Genomic DNA, 25,781 nt, shown 5'->3' on the forward strand with positions numbered 1-25,781 from the left:
TGCGCAAGGGGTATCTCCTCCCCGCCTCCTTCCTCCGCTACCGCGGGGCGGGCCGGAACTTTTATCCGTAGGAACTGGTTTATACAGCAGAGTGTTGCCGGCCGGCGTCAAGGAGAATAGGGTGCTATCTTCTTCCTCTCACCGTCGCCGCCGCGGAGCGGAGCTGAGCCCATCAGATCAAGGAGCGCGGTGACCGGGAGGGTTGGGTCTATGGTCGCTCCGCGGGCTGTTCCGCCGGCTGGTGCTTTTTTATCAGGGCAAGCTGTGTTCCATGGCAGGGAACTTTTGGCAGAGCTCCCACTAGTAAGTGATCTTCCGTTTTCTCCGGGCCTGGCTCTTGGAGGTGCTGGGTGTACGGGGCCTGCGACTCCTTTTGGCCTGGATCCCGGCCCCTGTCCCGAGCGCCGCGGAGGCTCCCGGGAGGCGGCGGCGGCCGGAGGCGGGATGTGCTTTTTCTTCGGCGACTCCCCTCACCGCGTCCCGTTGGCCGGGTTTCGGAGGGGTATAAAATTTCTTGGCGGGTGTGGATAAGAGGGATTGAATCTCCGGAGAAGGAAGGTTCGAGAGTTTTAGCTTCTGATTCTTGGTTTAGCTAGGCCGAGGTTGGGGGCAGGGGAGAGGCGGGGCTGGCGAGGGTTGGGATCTGGGATGGGCACAGGTATGGGAAATGTGACACAGTTCCAAACTGTGAGGCTGGCTGCTCAGGTTGTGATTCGCGCTCGCCTGATATTTGTAAAGTAGGTTGGCAACAGTAGTCTTTTGCCATTCTTCTTGTGTGTTGAGTGGATTAATATTACTCCAAGGAAAGGAGCGAGTCGGGCTTGTTTCTGCTCATGAACCGCATTCTGCCACTGTCTCTAAGCCTATATGGTTTTTATGTTTGTAAGGTAGAGGTCAAGGGCTCTCAACATTTGTCCATTTTGTTAGTCTGTGTTACATGCTTTGTTTTAAAAGTGTATTTTCTAGAGACTTTACCAAGATCTTTAACGTGTTTTCATGAATAAGTTTTTGTTGACCTCTTTACCGTGGAAGAACTAGGGTAATACTGAAAACATTTCTCCCTAAATACATTTGTGTAAGCAGATAGGTAGATAGTGATGGGACTAATTGAACTCTGGGTAGGCTGTACAGTGTATAGTTGAAAGACGAACAGAACCCCATGGTATCTTAGTGTAAATAATTTTTCATGCAAAGAGAGCATAAGTAACTAAATTTTGAGTGTGAGGATGGATTCCTATATTATTCAATTGGTATTTTAGCCGTTTGCACTAGAAAAAAGAAACAATGGGCTTTAAAACCTATTTTTAGAAAAGCAGGTTTTCTGGCTATAAGTGGTTCTGTGGAGATGAAAGGCTGTAGAAGCTTTACTTCCGATCATATTTAATTTGCACTGTGTTCACTGACTGAAATATTTGCTTGGGCAAAATTAAAATATGGAAAATTTCGGTAGTGAAGAAATAGTATTCTGGTAAACTTTGAAAGAAGCTGAAAGAATTGACAGATAGCCAGCTGTTGATTATCAGAAGTTACAGCCCTTTTTCAACTTAAAAAAAAAAGAAGTTCGACCCTTTGATAAGTCTTCTCATTATGCTTTCATTTACTGTTGGCTTATTAAAAGGAGGCCAGGATCTATTTTATAAAATCAATTATTTTTTCACTTTTCAAATATAAAATTATAATGTTAAATGTGCTGTTTTGAAAACTATCCTTGCCTCCCTATTCCAATAGTCCTGGAGGAAGGGGCCACTTTGTCTTACTCAGATCCTTTGGGAATCATGGAGTTCCTGATCTGCAAAAGGTAACAAATATGAACAAGACAGTCAATTCAGGAAAAACAAAAAGATTACGAAAGCCATTGTTTTAGGTGATTTTAGTGAAAGAGGAAGATTGATGTGATTTTTCATGGCTTTAAATTGCCCTTTAATATTAACTGCTGCTATCAGCAGTTAAAAAATGGATGACATTGCTGCTATCAGCATGGCAGGTTTTTTTTTTTTCCCTCAGTAACATAGGAAATAATGGTGACTCTTACAATCATGTAATTTTAAATTTGAGAATATGTGGTGTTAACTGGTTTGTCTTCCATTCTGCATGCTGTGAAGAAAAACTTTAAAAGAGTTGTTTGTGGAATTTATCTTTTTAAATATTTGAAATGACTGTGGAGAAGAATTGATGGTTTTGAAACAGAGACACTCTGTAGTATTTTTCAGGAAGTTAAGTAGAACACAATACATTCTTTGACCACGGTACAGTAAAACTAGAAGGACACTAGACATTTGCTTGTTGACTGAAATAATGAACAGGTAACAAAAAATAAAACTACAAAACCAACTCTGGATACTTTACTATATCAAAGAGGAAATTTAAAATACAGTTACATATTATCTAGGAAATAGTATAATGAGATTAATATATATTCATGTCTATGGGATGTGGCCAAAGCCAAATTATAAGAAAGTTAACATCTTGAATAACTGACAAAGAATAAAAATTATATATTTTACTTTGGAATATTAAAAAGGAAACAGTGAAATAAACCTAAGAAAAACAGGCATAATAAAGGTAACACTGATATTGAAAAGGAAAAAATAGTCAAATTATAAGAGCTGCCTCTTGGAAGGGAAAACCAAAACAGTAGACTAAACTGTGCTACTGAATATTGGGGGAAAGGAACGATGAGTTCAGTGGCTCAGTCGTGTCCGACTCTTTGTGACCCCGTGGACTGGAGCACAGCTAGGGTTCCCTGTTCCTCACCAACTCCTGGAGCTTGCTCAAGCTCATGTCCATCCAGTTGGTGATACAGAAATATGCAATTAGGAATGAGAAAGTAAGTAATCACAGATGTACCTTTGGGTTATCTCCATTTTCAAAGTAAATTTTAAAGTCAAAACAAAGTTATCAGAGAGCTACTTCTTTAAAAATTGCTCCAGGCCCACATTATTTCATAGGTTAATTTTTACCCACTTTCAAGAGGATCTGCCATTAAAGTTGTTCCAATTCACATGAAAAGTTTTCCAGTTCTCTTGAGGCCATGGTAACAGATAAAAATCTAGCAAATGTAGCACTAACAATGGTCATTTTCGAATATTGATGTAAATATAAATTACTATCAGAGTCCCACATTACATTAAAAGTATAAAAAATGACACTGATTTTATTGTAGAAATTAGTCAATTTTGGAAATCTGTTCGTAAACAGTGAAGGCATTCAAAAGACACCTGATAAAATTCATTCTTTTTTTTTTTCCAATGTTCATTCTTGACTAAAGCTCTTACTAAAACAGAAATAGGATGGTTACGTCATGAATACGTATCAGAGCATTAATGGTGAAACATTGGGGGATATTTAATGGTGAGACATTAGGAAAATTAGGATGCCTCTGTAAGGTTGTCCTGAATACGCTACTATTAATTTAATTAGTAGGATGCTCGTGCTTGTCTTCAGTCATGTCTCTTTGTGACCCCGTGGACTGATGCCTGCCAAGTTCCTCTGTCCATGGGACTATCCATGGACAATTCATTCATTCTGCAAGAATACTGGACTGGGTTGCCATGCCCTTCTCCAGGGGATCTTCCCCCACTCAGGGATGGAACCCGGGTCTCCTGTGTGTTCTGCATTGCGGGTGGATTCTTTACCCCTGAGCCACTGGGGAAGCCCAATTAGTAGGATAATCAAACATGACAAAATTATAAATACAAGGAGATAAAATTAACCAGAAAATTCAATTAATTGAAGCATTATTAGAAATAATAAAGGTTTGATAAAATGACCAGTTAGAAAATTTAAAAATTGAAAACGTTCTTTTAATGTTGATGGGAAAAAAAAATTTACAGTGTAACAAAATATAAAATACTCAAGAATAAGTTTAAATGTTTAAGACCTATAGAAGGAAAATGTTTATATTCTGTGGAGAACATAAAGATTTTAATAAATGAAGTTGAATGCTAGCATTGTAAAGGTATAATTTCTCCCTAATTGACTTTTAAATATAATGCAATCCCAAACAAAATTTTGTGTGAATTTCCTTTTTGGGGAACGTGATAAAATTATTCTAAAGTTTGTGTTTTAGAATAATATATAATTATAATAAAACTGCCAGAAATCTTCTAAAGAATAGTAGCAAGAGGTTTTTTCCATACCAGATTTTTATTACTTGATTTTGTATGTTTTAAATTTGGAGAAGGGACTGATAACCCACTCCAGTATTCTTGCCTGGAGAGCCCGATGGACAGAGGAGCCTGGTGGGCTACACAGTCCATGGGGTTGCAAAGAGTCAGACATGACTGAGCAACTGAGTATATATGGTTTAAAATAACATGACTTTCCCTGTGACTCAGAGGGTAGAGAATCCACCAGCAATGCAGGAGACAGAAGATGTCGGTTCAGTCCCTGTGTTGGGAAGATCCTCTGGAGGAAGAAATGGCATCCCACTCCAGTATTCTCGCCTGAAAAATCCCATGGACAGAGGAGCCTAGCAGGCTAAAGTACATGGATTGCAAAGAGTCAGAAATGACTGAATGACTAAGCACAATATATTTTAAAATAGCATGGCGTAAGAACAAGAAAAACAAATTAAAAATAAGAAATTATAAAGAAGATCCAAGTATAATGATAGAATTACACACCGTGAAATTCTGATGACATTTGCATAACCATTTAACAAAACATTTAGCTGGATCCTTACTTTATTATATACCCTGTATCAGTTTCCAGATGGATCACAAAAACTGAAAGAAAAAAGCCTTAGGGGTATTAGAAAATACGTGGAAATAATGTTGAAGTTGAAACTCCAATACTTTGGCCACCTGATGCAAAGAGCTGACTCATTTGAAAAGACCCTGATCCTGGGAAAGATTGAGGGCGGGAGGAGAAGGGGACGACAGAGGATGAGATGGTTAGATGGCGTCACCGACTCAATGAACATGAGTTTGGGTAAACTCTGGGAGTTAGTGATGGACAGGGAGGCCTGGCGTTCTGCAGTTCATGGGGTCGCAAATAATCGGACACGACTGAGTGACTGAACTGAACTGGAAATTTTTTTATAAGTCATTTTGTGTCAGGGAAGGCCTTCCCATGTGTGACAAACATAAAATCAAAGTTAAATGTAAATAAATTTGAATAAATATATGATTCAGATTTCTGTATCATAAATCATTAAATATTGAGAAATCATGCTAAACTTGGGGAATGTCTAGAGCATATTTGACAAAGAAATGATTTTTTAATCCATAATATATAAATTTTAGATCATAAGACTATCTGAATCATAAAAAAGATGACCATCCTATTAGAAAAATGGTCATGTTAGAATTACAGTGTGCAAAGAACTTTATTAGATCAATAAAGGCATGGAAGAGTGTTTTACCTTAGAAGTAAATTTAAATAAAATAGTGAAATGCTAACTTGCCTTAAAATTGTAAATTATTTAAAAGATAGTTAGTAACCTGTTGGGTCAAGTATGTTACAACACATTCATGTCACTCCTGTGAATGGAAACTGCTGTGGGAGGCAAGCTGACAATGCATATCAAAATTACCAGCAGACCCATTAGTTCTACTTTTAAGAAATTATTCCATATATTAATCAAATATACAAGGGTGAATTACAGATGTTCATTAAAGCATTACTTGTAACAGTAAAAAAAAAATAACATATGCCTAGCAATAAGGATTAACTAAACAATGATCCATCATAATGACATGCAGCAGTTTAAAGGGATGCTAAATGACAAATTCACTGACATAAAACTTTCAAGACATACTGAGTGACAAAAGCATGTTGTAGAGTATTTTGTGGGATCATGACAATTACCTGTCTATTTAAAAATAGAGTAGGCAGGAGGAGGAGACTATTGGTAAAATAAATTCTGAAGCAGCTTTTAACATGAATTTGTGAAGTAGGATACTCTAGTTACTCATGAACAACTGAGAAAAGATATACTTCAAATCTTAGGCACCATCAATTGGTATCAAATAATTTCTTTATTTGTCACTAAAAGTGTAAATATTAGTGCCTATTAAAAATGCTCGGCACCACTGAAGATGCATCTTGATCTCAGTCTTAGAATCAATGAAACGCACCAGAATGGTGATGAGGTAGGGGTGGGGAGAGACAGATCAATAGACTGAGAAGGAAGGGATAAAAGAGCAGATTTTTTTTAGGGCATATTTACATTTATTAGTGAGATCATTCTTAGTGTCAATGTTCCAAGAAATGTGAAAAATATTGTTTTTAAAGATTACTTGTATTCTGTACTTCTCACAATATTAGCAGCCTGTTCAATCTTAGAATATTTTATATAACTTTGTTAGTGAATTTTCTATGGAATGTCTGAATCTTTGCCTTTTTCAGTTTACAATGGATTTTGGATAAACAAGATCTGTTGAAGGAACGCCAAAAGGATTTAAAGTTTCTCTCAGAAGAAGAGTATTGGAAATTACAGATATTTTTTACAAATGGTAAACTTTTCTTTTAATTGGTTGAAATGGTGCAGTTGGTTACCTCCGACTTAAATGTTTTTCTGTAGTAATTTGTGATGTACTGTTTTAGTCCCTATTTTACATTTTTATTTGCATGTATGTTCTTTTTTATAATTTGTATATCATTTTAAAAGTGAGTTAAAGTCTTTTGTGACTCTTACATGTCAGAGACACTCAAGACAGTCCAAAAATATTAATTTCCCAAAGCTTTTCTAATGTATCATTAAACTTAATTTAAGATAGCTAAAGCAAAGTACTTTGAGGATAAATGATTATTTGGATTGGCATCCTGTATTGGTCATTCCTATTTTACAAGTTTGCTTTAGGATTTAGAGTTAGAAGATCCTTGTTCTGCCACATGATAGCTTTGTTACAGAATCTTTATTACGCTCTGTCCACTCTTATTGCAAAACTACCTCTCTGTTGTTTTGAGGATTCATTCTGGGTTTTTTATAAACTTTATTAAGTAGTTATAATGCTGATAGGTGTCTAATAATATGAAAAACATTGAAAACACTTAGCAGGTAGAAAGGAAATATTCATTCAATCTCCTTGATTCAAGAATAGTTTTTACTGTGAGACAATTTCTGTTTTTTTGTTATTGTTTATGTGTAGCTATATATTTTTAAACAAATTTGCAGCCCTAGTACTAGATCACTGTGATCCAAGTAGAACTGTATAGCATGTATAGGTTTTTCTCTTTGTTAAAATCAATATAGTCATCATTTAACCACATAGAAATTATTGTTAAATGTTAATTATATCAGAAATACATTTAACTTTATTCTCTTTTAGTTATCCAAGCACTAGGTGAACATCTTAAATTAAGACAACAAGTTATTGCCACTGCTACGGTCTATTTCAAGAGATTCTATGCAAGGTAGGGATGTGTTATTTTGGAAATATTTTTATGTGTATTTTAAACCCTTATCTAATGTTGATGACTTTATATAAGTGAATCATGTGTTTGCCAGAGTTGTTCTTTTTTTCCCATATAAATATTTTCTATATGAAATGTTTTCGTATATTTTTTCTATATGAATGATCTTTAACTTCATTTAATCATATTTTAGGTATTCTCTGAAAAGTATAGATCCTGTATTAATGGCTCCTACATGTGTGTTTTTGGCATCCAAAGTAGAGGTATGAAATACTTTCCTGTTCTTCATCAAAGTACAGTCAATGTATATTGCTTAATCCGTCCCAGTTTTCACATTACCTGTGTAAAAATAATAACATGGTGATTTATATAAAATATTGAAATTTGTATAGGATCAAAGAAATATCTTCTGCCTCTGACATTTATTGTTTGGCACTAAGGAGTATTCCATAAATTCTACAGCTTGTCTACTATAACCTGAGCATGTTCTTCCTTTTCCTCTATATGCTTCCTGTGTTCTGCTGTCTTCCCCTCTTGCCTCCTGATTGGCTGCCTAGTGGGCTGTAGGGAAAGCAAGTGGGAAAGCAGGCATTGGGGTGGTTATAGCTGTTATATGCTTTCTAACGAAGAATGGTTTGGGTGAGGGAAAAAGAGAGATGGAAACTGTCAGCTAAGACCAAATCTCTGTTCACCTTACTTAACCTTTACAGTATTTTTGAGAGAGCTCAGCTAAAATCCAGATAATAAAGCAGATATAATTAACTGGTCTTTATAATAATCCATTGTAATCTTTAGTAATATGAATCTTTTATATTATGTTTCTGTTTTTAGATGCTGTATTTAGAATAGTAATTGTATTTCTGAATACTGAATGGAATTTAATTGTAAGTGGTAATTTAAGGAGGTAGAACCAACTCTCTTTTTAAGTTCTTTAATGGAAAAGAAGGTGTTTATAAAAGGCCTGTGTTATGGGGTGGCTTTTCCAAATATTACCATATAATTGTATGTATCTGAAGGGCAACCAGTATGGGAGACCAAGACAAAAATCTTTATAAACTTCTTGTAGATTAACTTAGAGTTTTAATTTGTCTTTTTTGTTAGATATCTTTTGTTACATGATTTACTGAATAGAACTCTTATAATTTACTAAGTGAAAGTTTTTGCTTGAAGAATTTTGGGTAGAATTATCCTGGAAGATGATGTATTCTTTCATATTTGGTTATAGCATTTCAAAAAAATCTTTTAACTTTGACCAAATCTTTCTGTGTTTTGTCCAGTTGTGTGAGAACTATATTGAAATGTCATTTAAGAAAATGTCTCAGCCTTTTAAATTTCAGTTTCATTTATTATGGCTTGAGGTTTATATGAAATATATACTACAGGCATACATGGGTTCAAACACACTATTAGATAAAGATATAGGTTGAAGGTTTTTGGACAGGCTCTAGTAGTTTCTTTTTTTGACTAAGGAACCAATTCTTGATTTTTCAGTTTTAAAATGAAGCTTTGGGGAAATCCCTGGTGGTCCAGTGGTTTGGACTCCGTACTGTCACTGCCAAGGGCTTGGGTTGGATCCCTGGTCAGGGAACTAAGATCCCGCAGGCTGTATGGTGCAGCCAGGAAAAAAAAAAGAAAACAAGCTTTTAACTTTATAAGGTTAGCTACAAATTAATTAAGACTACGTAAGGTAGATCACCTCATAAATTTTAGTTATTTCTATAGCAGTGGCATATTAAGTTCAAAGAAGAAATAGGAACTGATGTCCAAAGTCTTAACGCCATACCATGGAAATGAATTTGAGTACAGAAATCTGGCACTATCACTTTAGGGCTTGGTTTCTACTTTGGTGGTGGTGGTGGTTTAGTTGCTAAGTCGTGTCTGCCTCTTGAGATCCTGTGGACTGTAGCCTGTCAGGCTCCTCTGTCCGTGGGATTCTCCAGGCAAGAATACTGGAGTGGGTTGCCATTTCCTTCTCTAGGGGATCTTCCCGACCCAGGAATCGAACCCGGGTCTCCTGCATTGCAGGCAGGTGATTTACCAACCAAGCTATCTACTTGGGTACCTTCCAATAATAATAAATTATAAAATTATTTAAGCATTTGTGTTTAAGGTAATTTTAAGGAAAGGTCATAAATTTAGATATTTAAGTACATCATTCCTTTGCAAACATCGGAGAAACATAGGAAATACTGTGTTTTAATAGACTTCAGATATACTTAGGTTCATTGGGTTACTATGTACTTATTTAGTCTCATTTACTTTTGTCTAGGAATTTGGAGTAGTCTCAAATACAAGATTGATTGCTGCTGCTACTTCTGTATGTAAGTGCAAAAATTAAATCCTGCTTTAAAATTGTAATTCTGAAGAAGGCTCCATAGGACATAGATGTTTTGCAGTTTATGAGAGCTATGAGAGATTAGTTGGGTCTGTTAAATCTCTTGAGGTGAGGTTATTACTTTGAATACTAAAAATGGATAGTTACTATTGATGTAAAAACATCAGTTCTGTGGCTCTTAATTTTGTAATTATGGTAAAGAAAATTTTTATTTTTCAATTTTATTATACTTTATTGCTCCATAATGACTAGCTATTGTGTTACTCTTGTGGGTGAAATAAACTTATTTCTTTAGCAATTGTAATTATGTCTTTGGTGGAGATTATGTGTTTTTCCTCCATATGGAAAAATATGGTGCAGGAAAATACACTGACTCCTTAGTCCTAGAGCTGATTCTAAGCACCAGTTTGGGTCTAAGCAGCAGCTATGTACCCTTGAGCAAGTTGCTCTACCTTTTGGACTTGGTTTTTTATCTAAAAAGATGGGGTTTATCTACCTGTGAGTGATGGAATTAAAGGAAACAACACTGTAAAGCATTGTACACAAGGTAATAACAATATTATCTTGTGCTCCATCTCCCTAGGTTAAGCCAAAAGATATCTCCTGACAAAAGATAATTAATTTTTTATTTTTCCTCCTGTGACCTTACACAGAAGAGGCAGAAGATGTTTTAAGTTTCTGAGCCAAGGTTTCATATTTTGGGGTTATTCCCCTTTCTGAAAAGAATGTATTAATATAATTGAATCTTTTTCATGTCATGTCTTATTTTGAGGATAGAAGAGTAATAATCAGTGTTGCCACAGAACTTAATATACCAAATGTATCCCATTGATGAAGTATTAAATTGTCATCTGGAAAATCAGTATTATTAAAAAATTGAAAAATGACTGCAAGGAAATCTACCAGAATATTAGCAGTGCTTATCTCTGAGTAGATTATAGGTGCCTTATTTTCTTCTTACTTTAGTCTCTGTTATCCAGATTTTTTAGAAGGTGTATATTTTAAAAAATGTAAAATACCTATGTCCAAGGTTGTTGTTTTAATTTGTCTTGCAAAGGCTTAAAAGCATACTCATAAGAGTGTTTTACCAATGAATGGGGGCACTTGTGCTATTTTATTTATGTCATAAATTTTACAGTGTATTATGTGGCCCAGACAGCTTAGGTTTCAGATTTCAGCTTCAGTGCTTTTGACATGCAAATTAAGCAAAATATAACCTCTCTGTTATATGAGTATATTAACAACATCTATGTCATAGGGTTGTCGAGAGGATCAAATAAGTGAACATCAGTAAATCTCTTAGAACCATGCTTTGCTGCATGTGCTAGGGTAGTTTGCCAGGGTAGCCATAACAAAATGCCAGCGCCTACATGGAAAGAAAATTTATTTTCTCAGGATTTTGGAAGCTGGCAATCCAAGATTAGGGTGTCAACAAGTCAGTTTCTGTTGAGGCCTGTTCCTGGCTAGCAGATGCCTACGTTATTGCAGTGTCCTCACATGCCCCTTTCTCTGTGTGTGCATCCCTAGTGTTTCTTCCTTTGTAAGGATACCGCTCCTACAGAATTAAGGCCCTATGCTTATGATCATTTAACCTTAATTGCCTCTTTAAATGCCCTGTCTCAGAATATAGTCAGATTGAGGGTTAGGGCTTCAAAATGTAAATTTGGGGGGAGGGACATTATTCACCCCATAATAGTAAACTTGTGACTGTCACCATGTTATGCTGTCATCAACAGCAGCATCAGTTACCACTGGAAAGCACCATACCCGGATGCAGTGGTAGATAGAAGAATTTAAGGACAAGAAAATAAGACGTCAATATAGAAATACTAATACAGAAAAAAATAAGTGGCATAAAAGAGTAACAGAGGGTGCAGTGAATGTTTTACATGGGGAAAGATGATTTGTTAGATTAATCCAAAAAGGCTTAAGTAGAATTTGATAAAGAATTTGTACCCAAAGAAATGCAGGGGAAAGACAATCTAGGAACATTGAACAGCTCAGTTAATAAATACATGAAAAAGCTAATGAGTTACATTCGGCAGATAGTGAGTAAAGAAATAGTGGGAAAATAGCGCTACCTGACTAAGGCCAGATAATAGATGGCCTTCGTTAAGGAATCTGTAGCTTGTTCTGTTGTCAGTGATGGTACCTCTCATAGCTGTTTTTTCAACATGAGGGTGATTCCCGAATTGTGTGTTGGGAAGTGATTCTGGCAGAATTATGTAAGATGAATTGGAGGAGAGCTTGAGTGTAAGTCGATGGACAAATTTTGAAGTTTTTCATGTGATACGGCATGGATGAACCTTGAGGATACTATGATAGGTGAAATAAGCCAGTCACGAAAAGGTAAATCTGTGTGATTCCACTTACATGAGGTAATTATAGTAATCAAATTAATAGAGATGGAAAGTAGAATAGTGGCTGCCAGGGACTGGAGGGAGGGAGAAAAGGGGGGCATTGTTGTCTAATGAATACGGGGTTTCAGTTTTGCAGGAGAAAGAGTTTTGGAGATGAAGTGTACGTGCGTGCGTACACTCAGTCATGTCCAACTCTTTGTGACTCTGTAGACCGTAGCCCGCCAGGCTTCTCTGTCCATGGGATTCTCTAGGCAAGAATACTGGAGTGGGTTGCCATGTCCTTCTCCAGGGGATCTTCCCATCCCAGGGATTGAACCCTTGTCTCTTATGTCTCTGGTCCTGGGAGGCAGGTTCTTTACCACTAGCGCCACTGGGGAAGCCCATACAACATTGCTAATGTAATTAATACTACTGAACTGTATACTTAAAAAAAGAGTTAAAGATGGTAAATTATATGTAATGTATATTTTATCACAATTCAAAAGCCACCAGGAGTTTCCTGGAGGATCAGTGGTTAGGACTCGGAGCTTTCACTGCTGGGGCCCAGGTTCAATCCCTGGTCAGGGAAGTAAGATTCCACATGGCATGCAGCCTGGCCAAAAAATTTATTTAAAAACAAAAGAAGCAGAGAGGGATTTAAAAATCTTAGAAACTTTAATAGGTGATAATTTTTAAATTATTAATAACTAAAAGGAGAGGAAAGGGAAGGTTAGGTAGATAATTCCTAATGTCAAGTTTAAATGGCTTAAGATTTCAAATCTTGACAGATGTTACCTATCTAAATTAGCTGTTAGAATACTCAATTCCTACCATTTTTGAGGAGATAGAGGATTGATTAACAGTGTTTTCATTTGTACTTTTTTTTTTTCATTTGTACTTTTTTGGTGACTAAGTAGTAACTGTGTGTGTGTGTGTGTGTGTAGTTTTGAAGAAAGTCCTAGAGACTTTTGCGTGTATATTTATGATTTTATTAAAATGTATCATTTGATTAAAAAAGTACACATTATAAAATGTTTAGAATGTTCAGGTCAGTAAAAATCCTTGAATCTCAGAGATAACCACTGTTAACATTTTTTGGCTGTATTACCCTTCTAATATTTGTATTTACCATTGACCTTGAATAACACGGGATGGGGACACCAACTCTGCGAAGTTGAGAAATCTGCATATAGCACCTTGGCTCATACAGTACTTACTTACTGGGAAAACCCATGGGTGTGTAGACGCAGTTCACATCTGTGTTGTTCAAGGATCGGCTATGCTGTGCTTAGTCGCTCAGTTGTGTCCGACTCTTTGTGACCCCATGGACTGTAGCCCACCAGGCTCCTCTGTCCATGGGGATTCTCCAGGGCCCTCCTCCAGAGGATCTTCCCAACCCAGGGATTAAACCCACTTCTCCCACATTGCAGGCAGATTCTTTACCATCTGAACCACCAGGGAAGCCCAGGGTCAACTGTATATATTTACAAATATATAGATACTGGTGAACACATATACAACCCGTGTTCCTTTTAAGCTAAATTACTAAAGAACAGAGCAATACTATTCTGGAGCTGAAAAGATTTTGGAAATGATAAAAGCCATTGATTTCTTTCCATTTCCTTTATTTTTTAAGCAGCAGAATCCTGCCTTAATATATTAAATATATCATTGAAACTCTCTGATTCTAATTCGGATGGGGTCCTAGAGCTTTTGCCACTCAGTCTTTCCCATTGCCTGAGAAAGGAAGAAAAATCTGCATCTCTAAGCATCCTTAAGAGTTCTTACTAAAAATGATTTAGCTCTACCACCAATATTTTACACTGTATTAAAGTTTTGTGTTAATGAACCCATTTTCTCAGGTTAAATTTGTTTGTTTTTTCAGTGAAAACTAGATTTTCATATGCCTTTCCAAAGGAATTTCCTTATAAGATGAACCATGTAAGTATATTGTATAAAATAAAACTTTCTTAAAGCTGTGTATATAAACTACACCTCCATTTTATATTAAAATAAATAGTCTCCTAGAAATGGCAATTTAACATTGTATGAGAATATGTACTTTATTTCTGAATTAAAGCTAACCAGCTTCTACCATAAAATAATTTATAGCTGTGGTTATTAACCCTGGGTGCCCATTAAATCACATTGAGAGCTTTTTTAATAATACTGACGTCAGGGGCTCTCTGGAAAAGATGAATTTCTCTTGCTGTTTTAATAGACATATTCTTTTTCCACCTTGCAAGGGTTTTTTTTTTTTCTCTCTTTAAATTGTATTTTTGTTTCATTTTTAGTACTCTCTTCTTATTGATTTGTAACAAGAATGATGTTTAAATGGAGATAATTGCGTTTTTGCATTTGTTGAGTGGAAAGTGTATTGTAAAATCTGAAGTTTATACAGGATATTTTAAATAAAAACAAGTAATAAGAATGCTTATATAAGACTGACTTTTCCTTACAAGAATTAAAATGTCTCATAATCACAGTTGCATGCATTGTGTAAAAAGTAATTTTTTATAGCATATGTTCATTCTGACATAAGCTATTGTTTTCTTGATTTAAAAACATTTTAGTAAAAACTTTTGATAAATGGCTATACATTCTTATGTTAGACTAAGTAGACTCAATTTAATTTGCTTTCATGTTGACATTTATAATCTTCTTTTTAAAACAGGTATTAGAATGTGAATTCTATCTTTTAGAATTAATGGTAAGTATATTTCTTCCTTATGATTAAGAGAGTAAAACTTACTTTCAAATTTAGTGAAGTCATAAATTTAAAGAAATAATTGTAGGGAGGTGCATTTTAAAACCATCCAAGTAATATGTGATGGTAAACCATAGGTCCTAGAGGCATCATTACCTGTATGCTCTTGGAAGCCTGTAAAATTGCATATCTTACTTAAGATGGGAAGTGTTTTCTGTTCTATAGTAACTATAATAGGATTACAATCAAACCAGTCAGGACAGTAAACCACTGTAAATTATTTGCACAGTTTGTGTATATGTGTGGGATTATTTAAAGATAGATTATGTTTTTGGCAGAATTCTGCTCCACCAGTTGGGAATTACGGATTTATAGGCTAATAAGAGGTTTCAGTGTGTTGCAGATGTGACACTTTGAGTCTCTAAGGGAATGGATGCTGACTGACTGCCAACCGATTTACCAAGGTATATTCCAGAGAGAGCACTGCCTTCACTGTTAAACAGTAGAGTTCAGGGCTGCCATGCTGCTTGCTTAAGAGAGTAAGAGGGAAGCAAGCATGAGTTAGGAAAAAATGCATTTTGAAATACACAATTAAAAATCAGTTGGGTAATGATAAGGTTTTTGTGCTATAATAAATCTGTTTTTATACATACACATTTTTCGAACTGTTTCTAGGATTGTTGCTTGATAGTGTATCATCCTTATAGACCTTTGCTCCAGTATGTGCAGGACATGGGCCAAGAAGACATGTTGCTTCCCCTTGCATGGTAATTAGAACAGAAGTTATTCATAGTGTAACATGTTAATAGCTAGGAAGGTTGACAATTAAATATGAAGTTTAGCATTTTTAAAGTAAGTAAACAGTGCCCCAAGATATGTTATGTTGAGTGAAATATCTGCTTATTGAATTTTAATAACTATTGAAATAAATGCTAAAATGATAAAGATCTTTATTTATTTGATGGATATTTCCATTAAAATTTGATTCTTAAGAAAAACAGACTGTTTACATGAAAATTAAGATTTTATCTTTAAACAGTAATGGAATGTATAACTGAATCACTGTGCTGAACAGCAGAAATGAACACTGATTTCAACTATACTTCAGTAAAATAAATTTTAAAATGTTATCTTTAGTCAGAATATTTTGGGTGGTATTCAACATACATATTAATATTTTGTATAATTTCTAGTTTCCTAACTGATTTTCTAATTTTAGAAAAAACTTCTATCTTATATTAAAATTTATTGTGAAGTTTTAAAATTTTAAATATATTTAGCTGTAATTTTATTCAATAAATCGGCTTATTGTCACATTCATGTATCCATCTTTTTCCTTTGATGTTTTCACCTTTATGTCTGTTTAAAAAATATAAAAGAGATATAAATATATACAGATAGGGATAATCTGGCCCTCTCTGGAGGGAAATGTACAATCATATGAAGTAGTTCTGCTTTCAGTAATATTATGATTTACATTTCTATAGGAGGATAGTGAATGATACCTACAGAACGGATCTTTGCCTACTGTATCCTCCTTTCATGATAGCTTTAGGTATGTAAACGTGGTGTACCTTTATTAGCTAAATTATTATAAACCTATTTAGGTCATCCTAAAAGAAATTTCACCCTATTGTGCTTTATGTTTTTATGTTCCTTGAAGTAATAGACTATTCCTTGCATGTGAACTTTCAATAATATGAACTGCAACTGTCACAAATCAGGATTATTTCCCCCCACCCCCCTTTTTTGGTAAGTTTTTTTTTTTTTTAATCGCTTAAAATAATTTTAACCAGTATCTGAGTTTTTCGGGGGAGAAGTTTGGAATCAAGGCATCTAACATTAGTTGATATTTATATAAAATTAAGTCTTTCATTTCCTGAGCCCAGTGAAGTCCTCAGAGGTCAAGTAAAGGAGCTTTTGTGGTTCTTAGTGCCTTGCTGGAGGGAAAGTTAGCCACCATTCTGTCAGTTTTATCTGTGAACGGCAGTACTGTCATGAATTACTAATAGAACACACGGTCTTAGGTTTAAACTTCCTTTAATTTACATTTGTGGGAAAATTACCTAACCCTTTCTGAGTTTGTTTCCTTAATTATAAAACATGGGCGGTACTAAAAACTCTGTATAAATTTGTTACAAGAATTAAACAAGCTTTCTCTTAAATAATGCCTGCCATATGTTAGGCACTTGTTAGTTTCTGTTTCCTTTCTGTCTTCATTTCCATAACTCTTGTCTTCTTGATTTCCTCCTTATTCTTTACCAGTTCAGACTTATTTTCATTGGTTTCTCTATATTCAGTTACTCCTTTAATGTTTATGTTTCTCAGCCTTCTTACATGAGGGATGGCAAATAGGTTATACTTTTATAGGACTGGAGGCTTGCTGGAAGTCCTGTGTTTGGAAGGATTCTAAAGTGGCCTCTGGGTTCAGTGGGGAGGAATGCTGAGATCTGCATGGGTAGGAAGGCTGTGTGCCACATCTCTGTGATCCATGCTGTTTTTGTTCTTACCCAGGCAGGCTCATCGATTTTGCTGACTCTTATGTGTTGAAACATTTAAATTTCTTTATTCAACCAAGATTTGCTCCTGAACTGGTCTTTATATCAATCTGTGCCTTTTGGATAGCTTCCTTTGGCATCTCACTGGCCCTCAGACCCTTTTTTGTTTTTAAACTCAGCATTCAAAAAGCAAAGATCATGGCATCTAGTCCCATCACTTCATGGCAAGTAGAAGGGGAAAAAGTGGAAGCAGTAGCAGGTTTGGGGGGGGAGGGGCTCCAAAATCACTGTAGAAGGTGATTGTAGTCATAAAAAGATGCTTGCTCCTTGGAAGGAAAGCCATGACAAACCTAGACATCATATTAAAAAACAGGGGCATCACTTTGCTGACAAAGGTTCATATAGTCAAAGCTGTAGGTTTTCCAGTAGTCACATATGGATGTAAGAATTGAACCATAAGGAAGGCTGTGTGTGCTGTGCTCAGTCGTGTCTGACTCTGTGACCCCACGGACCGTAGCCCACCAGGCTCCTCTGTCCATGGAATTTTCCAGGCAAGAATCCTGGAGTGGGTTGCCATTTCCTCCTTCAGGGGATCTTCGAAATCCAGGGATCAAACCTGAGGTTCCTGTATTGGCAGGCGGATTCTTTACCACTGAGCCATGTGGGAAGTGTACAGAAGGCTAAGTGCCAGAAAACTAAGGCTTTTGGACTGTGGTTCCCTCGGACTCTTGATTAGGACTGAACTCAACAGTTTGCTCCAAAATATACTTTTAAATGTCTTTGTTATGTTCATGAATAGGACTAGTTAGTTGGAAACCCAGTAGTTAGGCTCTTTTATCTCCCTCGATACCTACTTCTAGCTGGCAACCAACACCTGTTGTGTCTCTCTTTAGCAATCTCATAGCTCTCTTCTCATTTTTATCCATATTATTACAGCAGTCTCCTTCCTGGCTAATTGGCCCTCCAGCATCCTGTTCTCAGAGAGCCAGTCTGTCCTCCACACTTGAGCAGGGTTAGAGGTTCTCAACCAGGGCTAATGTTGCTTCCCACAGGATGTGTGGCAGTGTCTGGAGATGGTTTTGGTCATGACAGCTGGGGTGAGATGCTCCTGGCTTCTAGTGAGTAGAAGCCAGGGATACTGCTAAGCATCCTGCACTGCATAGGGCAGTCTTAAAGAATTGTCCAGTTTATAAAGTCAGTAGTGCTGAGATTTAGAATCTAAGTGGGAAAGAACTTTTCAAAATACAGAATTTGTGCCCCAATTAAATCTTTGAGTGCTCCTCCCAGTTCAGTTCAGTTGCTCAGTTGTGTCTGACTCTTTGTGACTCCATGGACTATAGCACGCCAGGCCTCCCTGTCCATCGCCAACTCCCAGAGTTTACTCAAACTCATGTCCATTGAGTCGGTAATACCATCCAACCATCTCATCCTCTGTCGTCCCCTTCTCCTCCTACCTTCAATCTTTCCCAGCATTAGGATCTTTTCCAATGAGTCAGCTCTTCGAATCATGTGGCCAAAGTATTGGAGTTTCAGCTTCAGCATCAGTCCTTCCAGTGAATATTCAGGACTGATCTCCTTTAGGATGGACTGGTTGGATCTCCTTGCAGTCCAAGGGACATTCAAGAGTCTTCTCCAACACCACAGTTCAAAAGCATCAATTCTTCGGTGCTCAGCTTTCTTTATAGTCCAACTCACATCCATACATGACTACTGTAAAAACCATAGCTTTGACTAGACGGACCTTTGTTGTAAAAGTAATGTCTCTGCTTATTAATATGCTGTCTAGGTTGGTCATAACTTTTCTTCCAAGGAGCAAGCATCTTTTAATTTCATGGCTGCAGTCACCATCTGCAGTGATTTTGGAGCCCAAAAAAATAAAAGTGTGTCACTGTTTCTACTGTTTTCCCATCTATTTCTCATGAAGTAATGGGACCGGATGCCATGATCTTGGTTTTCTGAATATTGAGCTTTAAGCCAACTTTTTCACTCTCCTCTTTCACTTTCATCAAGAGGCTCTTTAGTTCTTCTTTGCTTTCTGCTCTAAGGGTGGTATCATCTGCATATCTGAGGTTATTGATATTTCTCCTGACAATCTTGATTCCAGCTTGTGCTTCCTCCAGCCCAGTGTTTCTCATGATGTATTCTGCATATAAGTTCAATAAGCAGGGTGACAATACACAGCTTTGATGTACTCCTTTTCCTATTTGGAACCAGTCTGTTGTTCCATGTTCAGTTCTAACTGTTGCTTCCTGACCTGCATATAGGTTTCTCAAGAGGCAGGTCAGGTGGGCTGGTATTCCCATTTCTTGAAGAATTTTCCACAGTTTGTTGTGATCCACACAGTCAAAGGTTTTGGCATAGTCAATAAAGCAGAAATAGATGTTTTTCTGGAACTCTCTTGCTTTTTTGATGACTCCAGTGGATGTTGGCAGTTTGATCCCAACTTCTGGATAAAATCCATAGCTTTGCTTTACCATTTATATGCCTGTCATTCTCTGTTCCATTCCCACCTTTTGTAAAAAATCAGTTTAGATATCATCTCTTTAGTGACATGCTCCCCAACTTCGTACTCCCTGCATCACCTGAGTCTGTTTAGGATGTCTCTGTCCCTAGTTTACTCTCTGTGTGCCCTGAAATGGCATTTTCCACTGTATTTTTATTACCTGTTTTTATAATTCTGACCTTTGGCCTTTCAGTTCATCTTGGACAAAGCCCTACTTTATAACTTTAACTTGGGGCAACCAGTATGTTGTTTCACATTTGAGTTGCTGTTTGCCTAGAATGTCACTCTTAACAAAGTCATATGGTTAACCTGACCAGGGAATATAATATTTAATAAGCCTGTGTGGGATGAGGGTAGGCAGGCTACTTGGGAAAAATTACAGTAGGCAAAGTTATGATGTAGATTGTCATCTTTGGGCTCTTTCATTATCTTTGTTAGTTTGTATTGTAAGTAATGTATATAAATGCATTGTATATAGTTCATTAGATTTTTTATTCCCTCAGCTCTGCTGGATTACAACACTGAATTCTGTATAGGGTGCCCAGTTTTCACCTAACTTGATCATATGCTAATGACTTGAAAAAGTAGAAGCAACACTGCTTTTAATTGAAATACCAAAACAGAGTAGTGTTGAAATTTATCATTGCATAGATTGGCTGGTTTTTCTGGTTTGTTTTTTTGTCACTCTGACTTTTGGGTGCATTTTGACCACTACTTTGTACTACTGTTCAGGGATTCTTCCCCTGTGCTAATTTTCTCAGTGGACTTTGTCCTCTCTGACATGCCCTAACTCGCAAGGCAACTGCACCATGACTACTAGCTCACCTCATACTCACCATGAGGAGCAGATGTCAAAAACCTTAAAAAAAAAAAAAAAATTATATATATATATCACCCAGTAATTTTTCCTCCCTGTAAGATTAAATCGATGGGATGGTCATATAATCCATAAATTATACGAATCTGTATAATCTTTAAAAAAGAATATAATAAAATGCACGTAAGTGAATGCATCTTTCTGACTCCGTACTGTCCATGTGCAGTTAAACACGGAGTTTGTGTCTCGTTTTCTCTCCAGCTTGCCTGCATGTGGCCTGTGTTGTACAGCAGAAAGATGCCAGACAGTGGTTTGCTGAGCTTTCTGTGGATATGGAGAAGGTAATCTTTAGAATTCCCTTAGCTGAATATAAACTTCAACATTTTGAAGTTAATGTCATATGTATTTACCATGTGCCTAAAATTTCATAATGTCAGCCAGGCTATGAGTACTTTTTGGTTTAAAAAAAATATTAAGAAATATGTTGGCAAGAAGAATTAGTTTTGACCATTTAGGTTATATTTCTCTTCAGTTTAGGATTACATAGAATGGTAAACTTAAAGAGTTTGACTGGTTGCAAAGCAGTCTCTAATTGCCAAAATTATTTTAAAAGCTACCTAGTGACTACTGTAATACTACTGTGAACTCCATTAACACAACCTATCTCCTAACAATGGATTGTTGCCCTTTTTTCTACCTTTTTTCCCTGAAATGTTCTAGAATCAGTCCAAGGATAGATTTACTCAGAGGAAAAAGAAAGATCTAATTTGGAAACTGGACTTGATAGATTTGTAGCTGCTGGTTTTTGAGCACCTTAACTTATGTGTAGAGTAGTTAGTAGAAAATCAAAACAGTCTTTTGTGCACTACCTCTCATTAAATTGTTTGAAACAATGGTTTTAGAGGAGTGTACTCTGTAGTGGTAGGGCTTCCCAGGTGGCTCAGTGGTAAGGAATCTGCCTGCCAATGCAGGATCCCTGGGTCAGGGAGATCCCCTGGAGGAGGAAATGGCAACCCACTCCAGTATTCTTGCCTGGAGAATCCCATGGACAGAGGAGCCTGGCAGGTTACAGTCCATTGGGTGGCAAAGAGTTGGATATGACTGGGAATACACACGCTCTATAGTGTTATTCTCTTTCATGATTTAGACTTTTGTTCCTAGTACCTCACTGTTTTGTTTTGGTTTAAGATATCAATAGATAGAAGGAAACCAACTGCAGAGGTGGATAAGGATAAGACTAGCATACATGTACTTTCACATTTACCGGGATTGACTAACCTAATCTGAAGGATAGAGACTATCTTTTCACTGTTTCCTAAATGATGTCTAGGATGTGATGTGTGTTCTTTATATAACATATGGTGCTTGATATTGCCTCTGAGAACTTTTCAAATATTTTCTTCTAGATTTTGGAAATAATCAGGGTTATTTTAAAATTGTATGAGCAGTGGAAAAATTTTGATGAGAGAAAAGAAATGGCAACTATTCTTAGTAAGATGCCGAAACCAAAACCTCCTCCAAACAGGTACTTTGTAGACTTTAATTATTGATTTTATTTAATTATATATTTCATAGGCATTATCATATTTTTAATAGATTATGCTATTTTGTTTTTATAAAATGTCTTCTAAAACTTCATGATACATGTTTTTTTGTGACTTAATATTTTAAAGACGTCTCATTTTAAAAACTACATTAATCTGATCATGTTAAGTAACTTCTCCTGATATAATGGCAGGTCTATTACAGGTATCCCTCAACATATGGCTATATACTGTACATAAGTTTAAACAGAACAGGGATAGGCAAGTCCATCTAAAATTCAGGGATAAAGAATTTTGTAGTAGTTCCATGTCAGTTTCACTCTGTGCCATCTTTTTTTCCCCAGTACTAGCTGTTACCCTGTTGATAAAGTTCGGTATCATTTTTCAAAAACTTAGATGATTGATCTGATACTGTAAATAATTTTGACTTTCAAATGACTCAGATCCATTGCACATAATGACATAATTTTGCTAAGTATGAGTTACTTGTGCTAAAAGGGTTTTTTTGTTGTGGTGGGGTTAAGTGTTTTATTGTTTTTTAACGGGATCTATTCATTTAAGATCAGTGGTTCTCAGCTGTCAATGTACATCAGATCATTTCATTTAGGGGAAAAAGGTCAGAAGGGAAACTACCCATCTTAATCATTTATCAAGAAAAATAAATAAGTTATATAGCATTAAGACTGATTTGTAGATCTGGTATGTTAAGGTTACCATTAGGAAAAATTAATACTTTTACAAGGAGCTGTTTAAAGCATTCATTCAAACAGCTACCTTTGGATGCATTTTTTGCAGAAATTCCCTGAGTGATTCTTCACTAGTTGCAGGGCCTGAAGCTGCAAGATGCTGATGGACAAGATAAGGCAATTATCCTATTGCCACAGTTACTGGTATTTTCAGTTTCAGTGTTTAAATATTCAGTGCTTTCCAGGAAATTACCATATTTCTGATTTTTAAAGGTTTGCTGTATTCACATATGGATTAATTATGCCTTTGGACAATAATTTTTTGGAAGAACACTTCTTGATTTTCATTATTAGTAGGAATAAGATTTTCCATGTATAATAGGAAATTTGCCTAGAACAATCTCTATGTTGAGTGATACCTGTAATGACAACAAAATACCCTAATTGAAATTTTTGAGTGTATATGGACACTAACTTCCAGAATGCTTGCTATATGTGTGAGGGCACCAAGTTACATAAGAATAAAAACATAAAACCAAATGTAGTCTTCTGGACTTTAATTTTTCCACATCTGTATCTTACGATTGTTAATGTCTTTGTTTTATAGAGCTATAGCAACGAATAACCTTAAAAATTAGTAGGCTTACTAGGGTGTTGAAAATGAGTCTTTTAATTGGTGTAAAATCTCTTTCTTCCCCACTTGAACAGTGAAGGAGAGCAGGGTCCAAATGGAAGTCAGAACTCTAGCTACAGCCAATCTTAAAACATTCCGAAGAATTTCATAGTGGACCAGTTGGAAATAAACCATTGGACAGATTTCAGTAATGTCTTCAATGGAACACAAATGAAAATGAATAGCTTGTTTCTGTCAAGCATATTGGGAAGTGATTTTATTTTTGCAAAATGTTTTCCTTACCTAATTTGATTCTAATACATAATTGTTTAAAATCTATTGTTTATGAAAGTTTGGAAAGGTTCTAAGAGGACCTACAGACAGACATACAGAGACTTTTGAAAATAGCTTCTGATTAGTAAAATTTTTCTTAATTTGGATAATAGAAATTTTAGCTTTTTATTAAGCCAGAAAACATGAAACATAATTTGTTTAAAATTCTCTTTGGTCACTGAATGACCAAAAAAGGAAATAAGTCAAAATATATGGGGGTCTTTTTTTTTCTCCTTAAGTTAAACTTTAAAATTGTATTTAAGGAGTCAAATCTTACAAAATCCTGGAAGGTTTTGGTGATGATGATGATGATGATTTCAGGGAAATGAATCAATTACCTATGATTTTAAAGTATATTTTATTCAGTAGCTTTGGTATCTTGCCATGGAGGATACTAGCCCAGCCTAGCAGAAAAGTGCAATATGTACAGCATACTTTGACATATTAAAAGTTATACTCCATAACCATTTTGAAATGCTGGGCAAACATTTTTAAAAATTGCATTTAATTCAGTTAATCAGGCATTTTGAATGCTAATTGGATGGGAACTGTAATATGGTTGAAATTTGTTAACATTTTTGTTATTTTTACTGTGAAGTTTTTATATGACGTACACACCCTGGTTTATTTTTGTGTCTTAGTGTGGACTTACAGATTTACTACAGGAATCCTGAGCCAGGAACACAGTCAGGTTTCAGGCCAGTTAGATACTGGCTGTTCTTAATTCTTATCTGAGTGTGGGACTTCAGACTAAATGTTATGTCAGTGGGACTTTGCTGTCTGTAGAAGTTACTAAATTACATGATCGTTTTCTTCAGACTTGAAGGAGAGTGATAAAATTTGGAGTCATAGGATATTGATGTACAATTTAAGGATTAAAAATTTTTATAATTCAATTGTGAATAATGGATTATTAAATGTTGACTTCCTAGTATAAAACTACAAGAATAAAAATACATTCTCCAGCTATATTGACTAGTGTCTTGAATTTATCTTTTTTGAATCTTCTTTCTGTTGTTTTTGGAGTCTTTCTTCCTTTGGATAAGTATTAAAGCCTTCTATAGTTTATCAAGTAGTAATTTCATATGGTTTATAAACAGACTTTTAGAGTTCTGCTTCCTTGTGGAGAGTATCACATAAGCTGGAAAGAGATTATGAAGTCAGTACCATTGACAAACATTGGTCTCCTAGGATTATGAAATAAGAAAAAAAAGCTCTCCTCAGGTCTGAAGGAATTAAGATTGGGCTTGGGTTGGAAGGGCAGAATGATTATATATATCACAGTCATTGACTTAGCCCTAATTTTTTTTTTAAGCCTACCTATATTTCTAAAAATTTTTTATTTTGAAAATATATATGCCTGGTACTTTTATTTTCAACCTGTTAAGTAGAAAACGTAAAAAACATACAAGAGTAGATAAAATGTTATAATGAGCCTCCTTAATACCTGTCAACTCATGGCCAGTTTCATTTTAAACTCCCACCACTTCCTCCAGTATGCATATTATTTTGAAGCAAATCCAAGATATTTTGTCCATAATTATCTTAGTATGTAATCCTAAGAGTAAAATACCTAGAAAAGAATTTGTCAAAATAGTTTTGTAATAAATGTCTAGTGTTTATATTTTTAGTTATTTCAATATCATAAAAATTATTAAATAATTCTACTTAGGATCTAAATATAGACCACATGTGTAATTCATTGATAAATCTTTTAAAATTCTTGGATTCCCCCTTTATTTCATTTCAGAAGTTCCCCATTTTGGTTTGCTTGTTCACTAAGAATTTCCCACCATATGTACTTTGCTGATTGTATCTTTGAGATGCTCCTTAATATGTTCTTTTCTCTGAATTTCTATATATTGGTAATGGAATGCAAAAGATTGATCAGGTTCAGGCTCAATTTTTCTTTTTCTTTTATAGACTACTGTATAAAGTATCGATATTTTCCCTCAGGAGGCATATAATGGCTGGTTGTCTCTTCCTTTATTTAGCAGCCATTGAGGATGTGTATTGTTTTTAAAAAATTAAATACTACCATAGGCTG

The 25,781-nt window shown here is 35.7% G+C and overlaps 2 protein-coding genes across 3 annotated transcripts in view; one reads left to right on the top strand and one right to left on the bottom strand.

The window, feature by feature from the left end:
• On the top strand, positions 1 to 24,701 carry CCNC (cyclin C). Of its 2 annotated transcripts, none has more exons than XM_061131564.1 (12): positions 1 to 303; positions 6,352 to 6,458; positions 7,275 to 7,359; positions 7,553 to 7,622; positions 9,629 to 9,680; positions 13,919 to 13,974; positions 14,708 to 14,743; positions 15,416 to 15,507; positions 16,228 to 16,295; positions 20,820 to 20,899; positions 21,965 to 22,083; positions 22,898 to 23,485. In XM_061131564.1, the coding sequence occupies exons 1-12, from the start codon at positions 272 to 274 to the stop codon at positions 22,950 to 22,952; spliced, it is 852 nt and encodes a 283-aa protein (XP_060987547.1). In that variant the 5' UTR covers positions 1 to 271; the 3' UTR covers positions 22,953 to 23,485. The 2 variants fall into 2 exon arrangements, with proteins under 2 accessions (XP_060987547.1, XP_060987546.1); XM_061131563.1 differs by lacking the exon at positions 22,898 to 23,485 and adding an exon at positions 23,497 to 24,701 and having other exon boundaries at positions 257 to 303.
• The window catches only part of TSTD3 (thiosulfate sulfurtransferase like domain containing 3), a 24,719-nt gene continuing 6,505 nt past the window's right edge, over positions 7,568 to 25,781 (bottom strand). The window contains exon 5 of the mRNA XM_061131566.1: positions 7,568 to 7,698. Coding sequence (XP_060987549.1) covers positions 7,673 to 7,698 — 26 coding nt within the window. The 3' untranslated portion in view covers positions 7,568 to 7,672. The remainder of the gene's footprint in view (positions 7,699 to 25,781) is intronic.

The sequence above is a fragment of the Dama dama genome, chromosome 28, assembly GCF_033118175.1.
Source record: "Dama dama isolate Ldn47 chromosome 28, ASM3311817v1, whole genome shotgun sequence".
Classification (NCBI taxonomy): Eukaryota; Metazoa; Chordata; class Mammalia; order Artiodactyla; family Cervidae; genus Dama; species Dama dama.

Coding starts and splice junctions, on each gene's coding strand:
- CCNC (XM_061131564.1), top strand. CDS start 272: ATGGCAGGGAACTTTTGGCAGAGCTCCCACTA. Junction 7,360..7,552: donor TTCAAGAGATTCTATGCAAG/GTAGGGATGTGT, acceptor ATCATATTTTAG/GTATTCTCTGAAAAGTATAG. Junction 15,508..16,227: donor ATGTTGCTTCCCCTTGCATG/GTAATTAGAACA, acceptor ACATTTCTATAG/GAGGATAGTGAATGATACCT.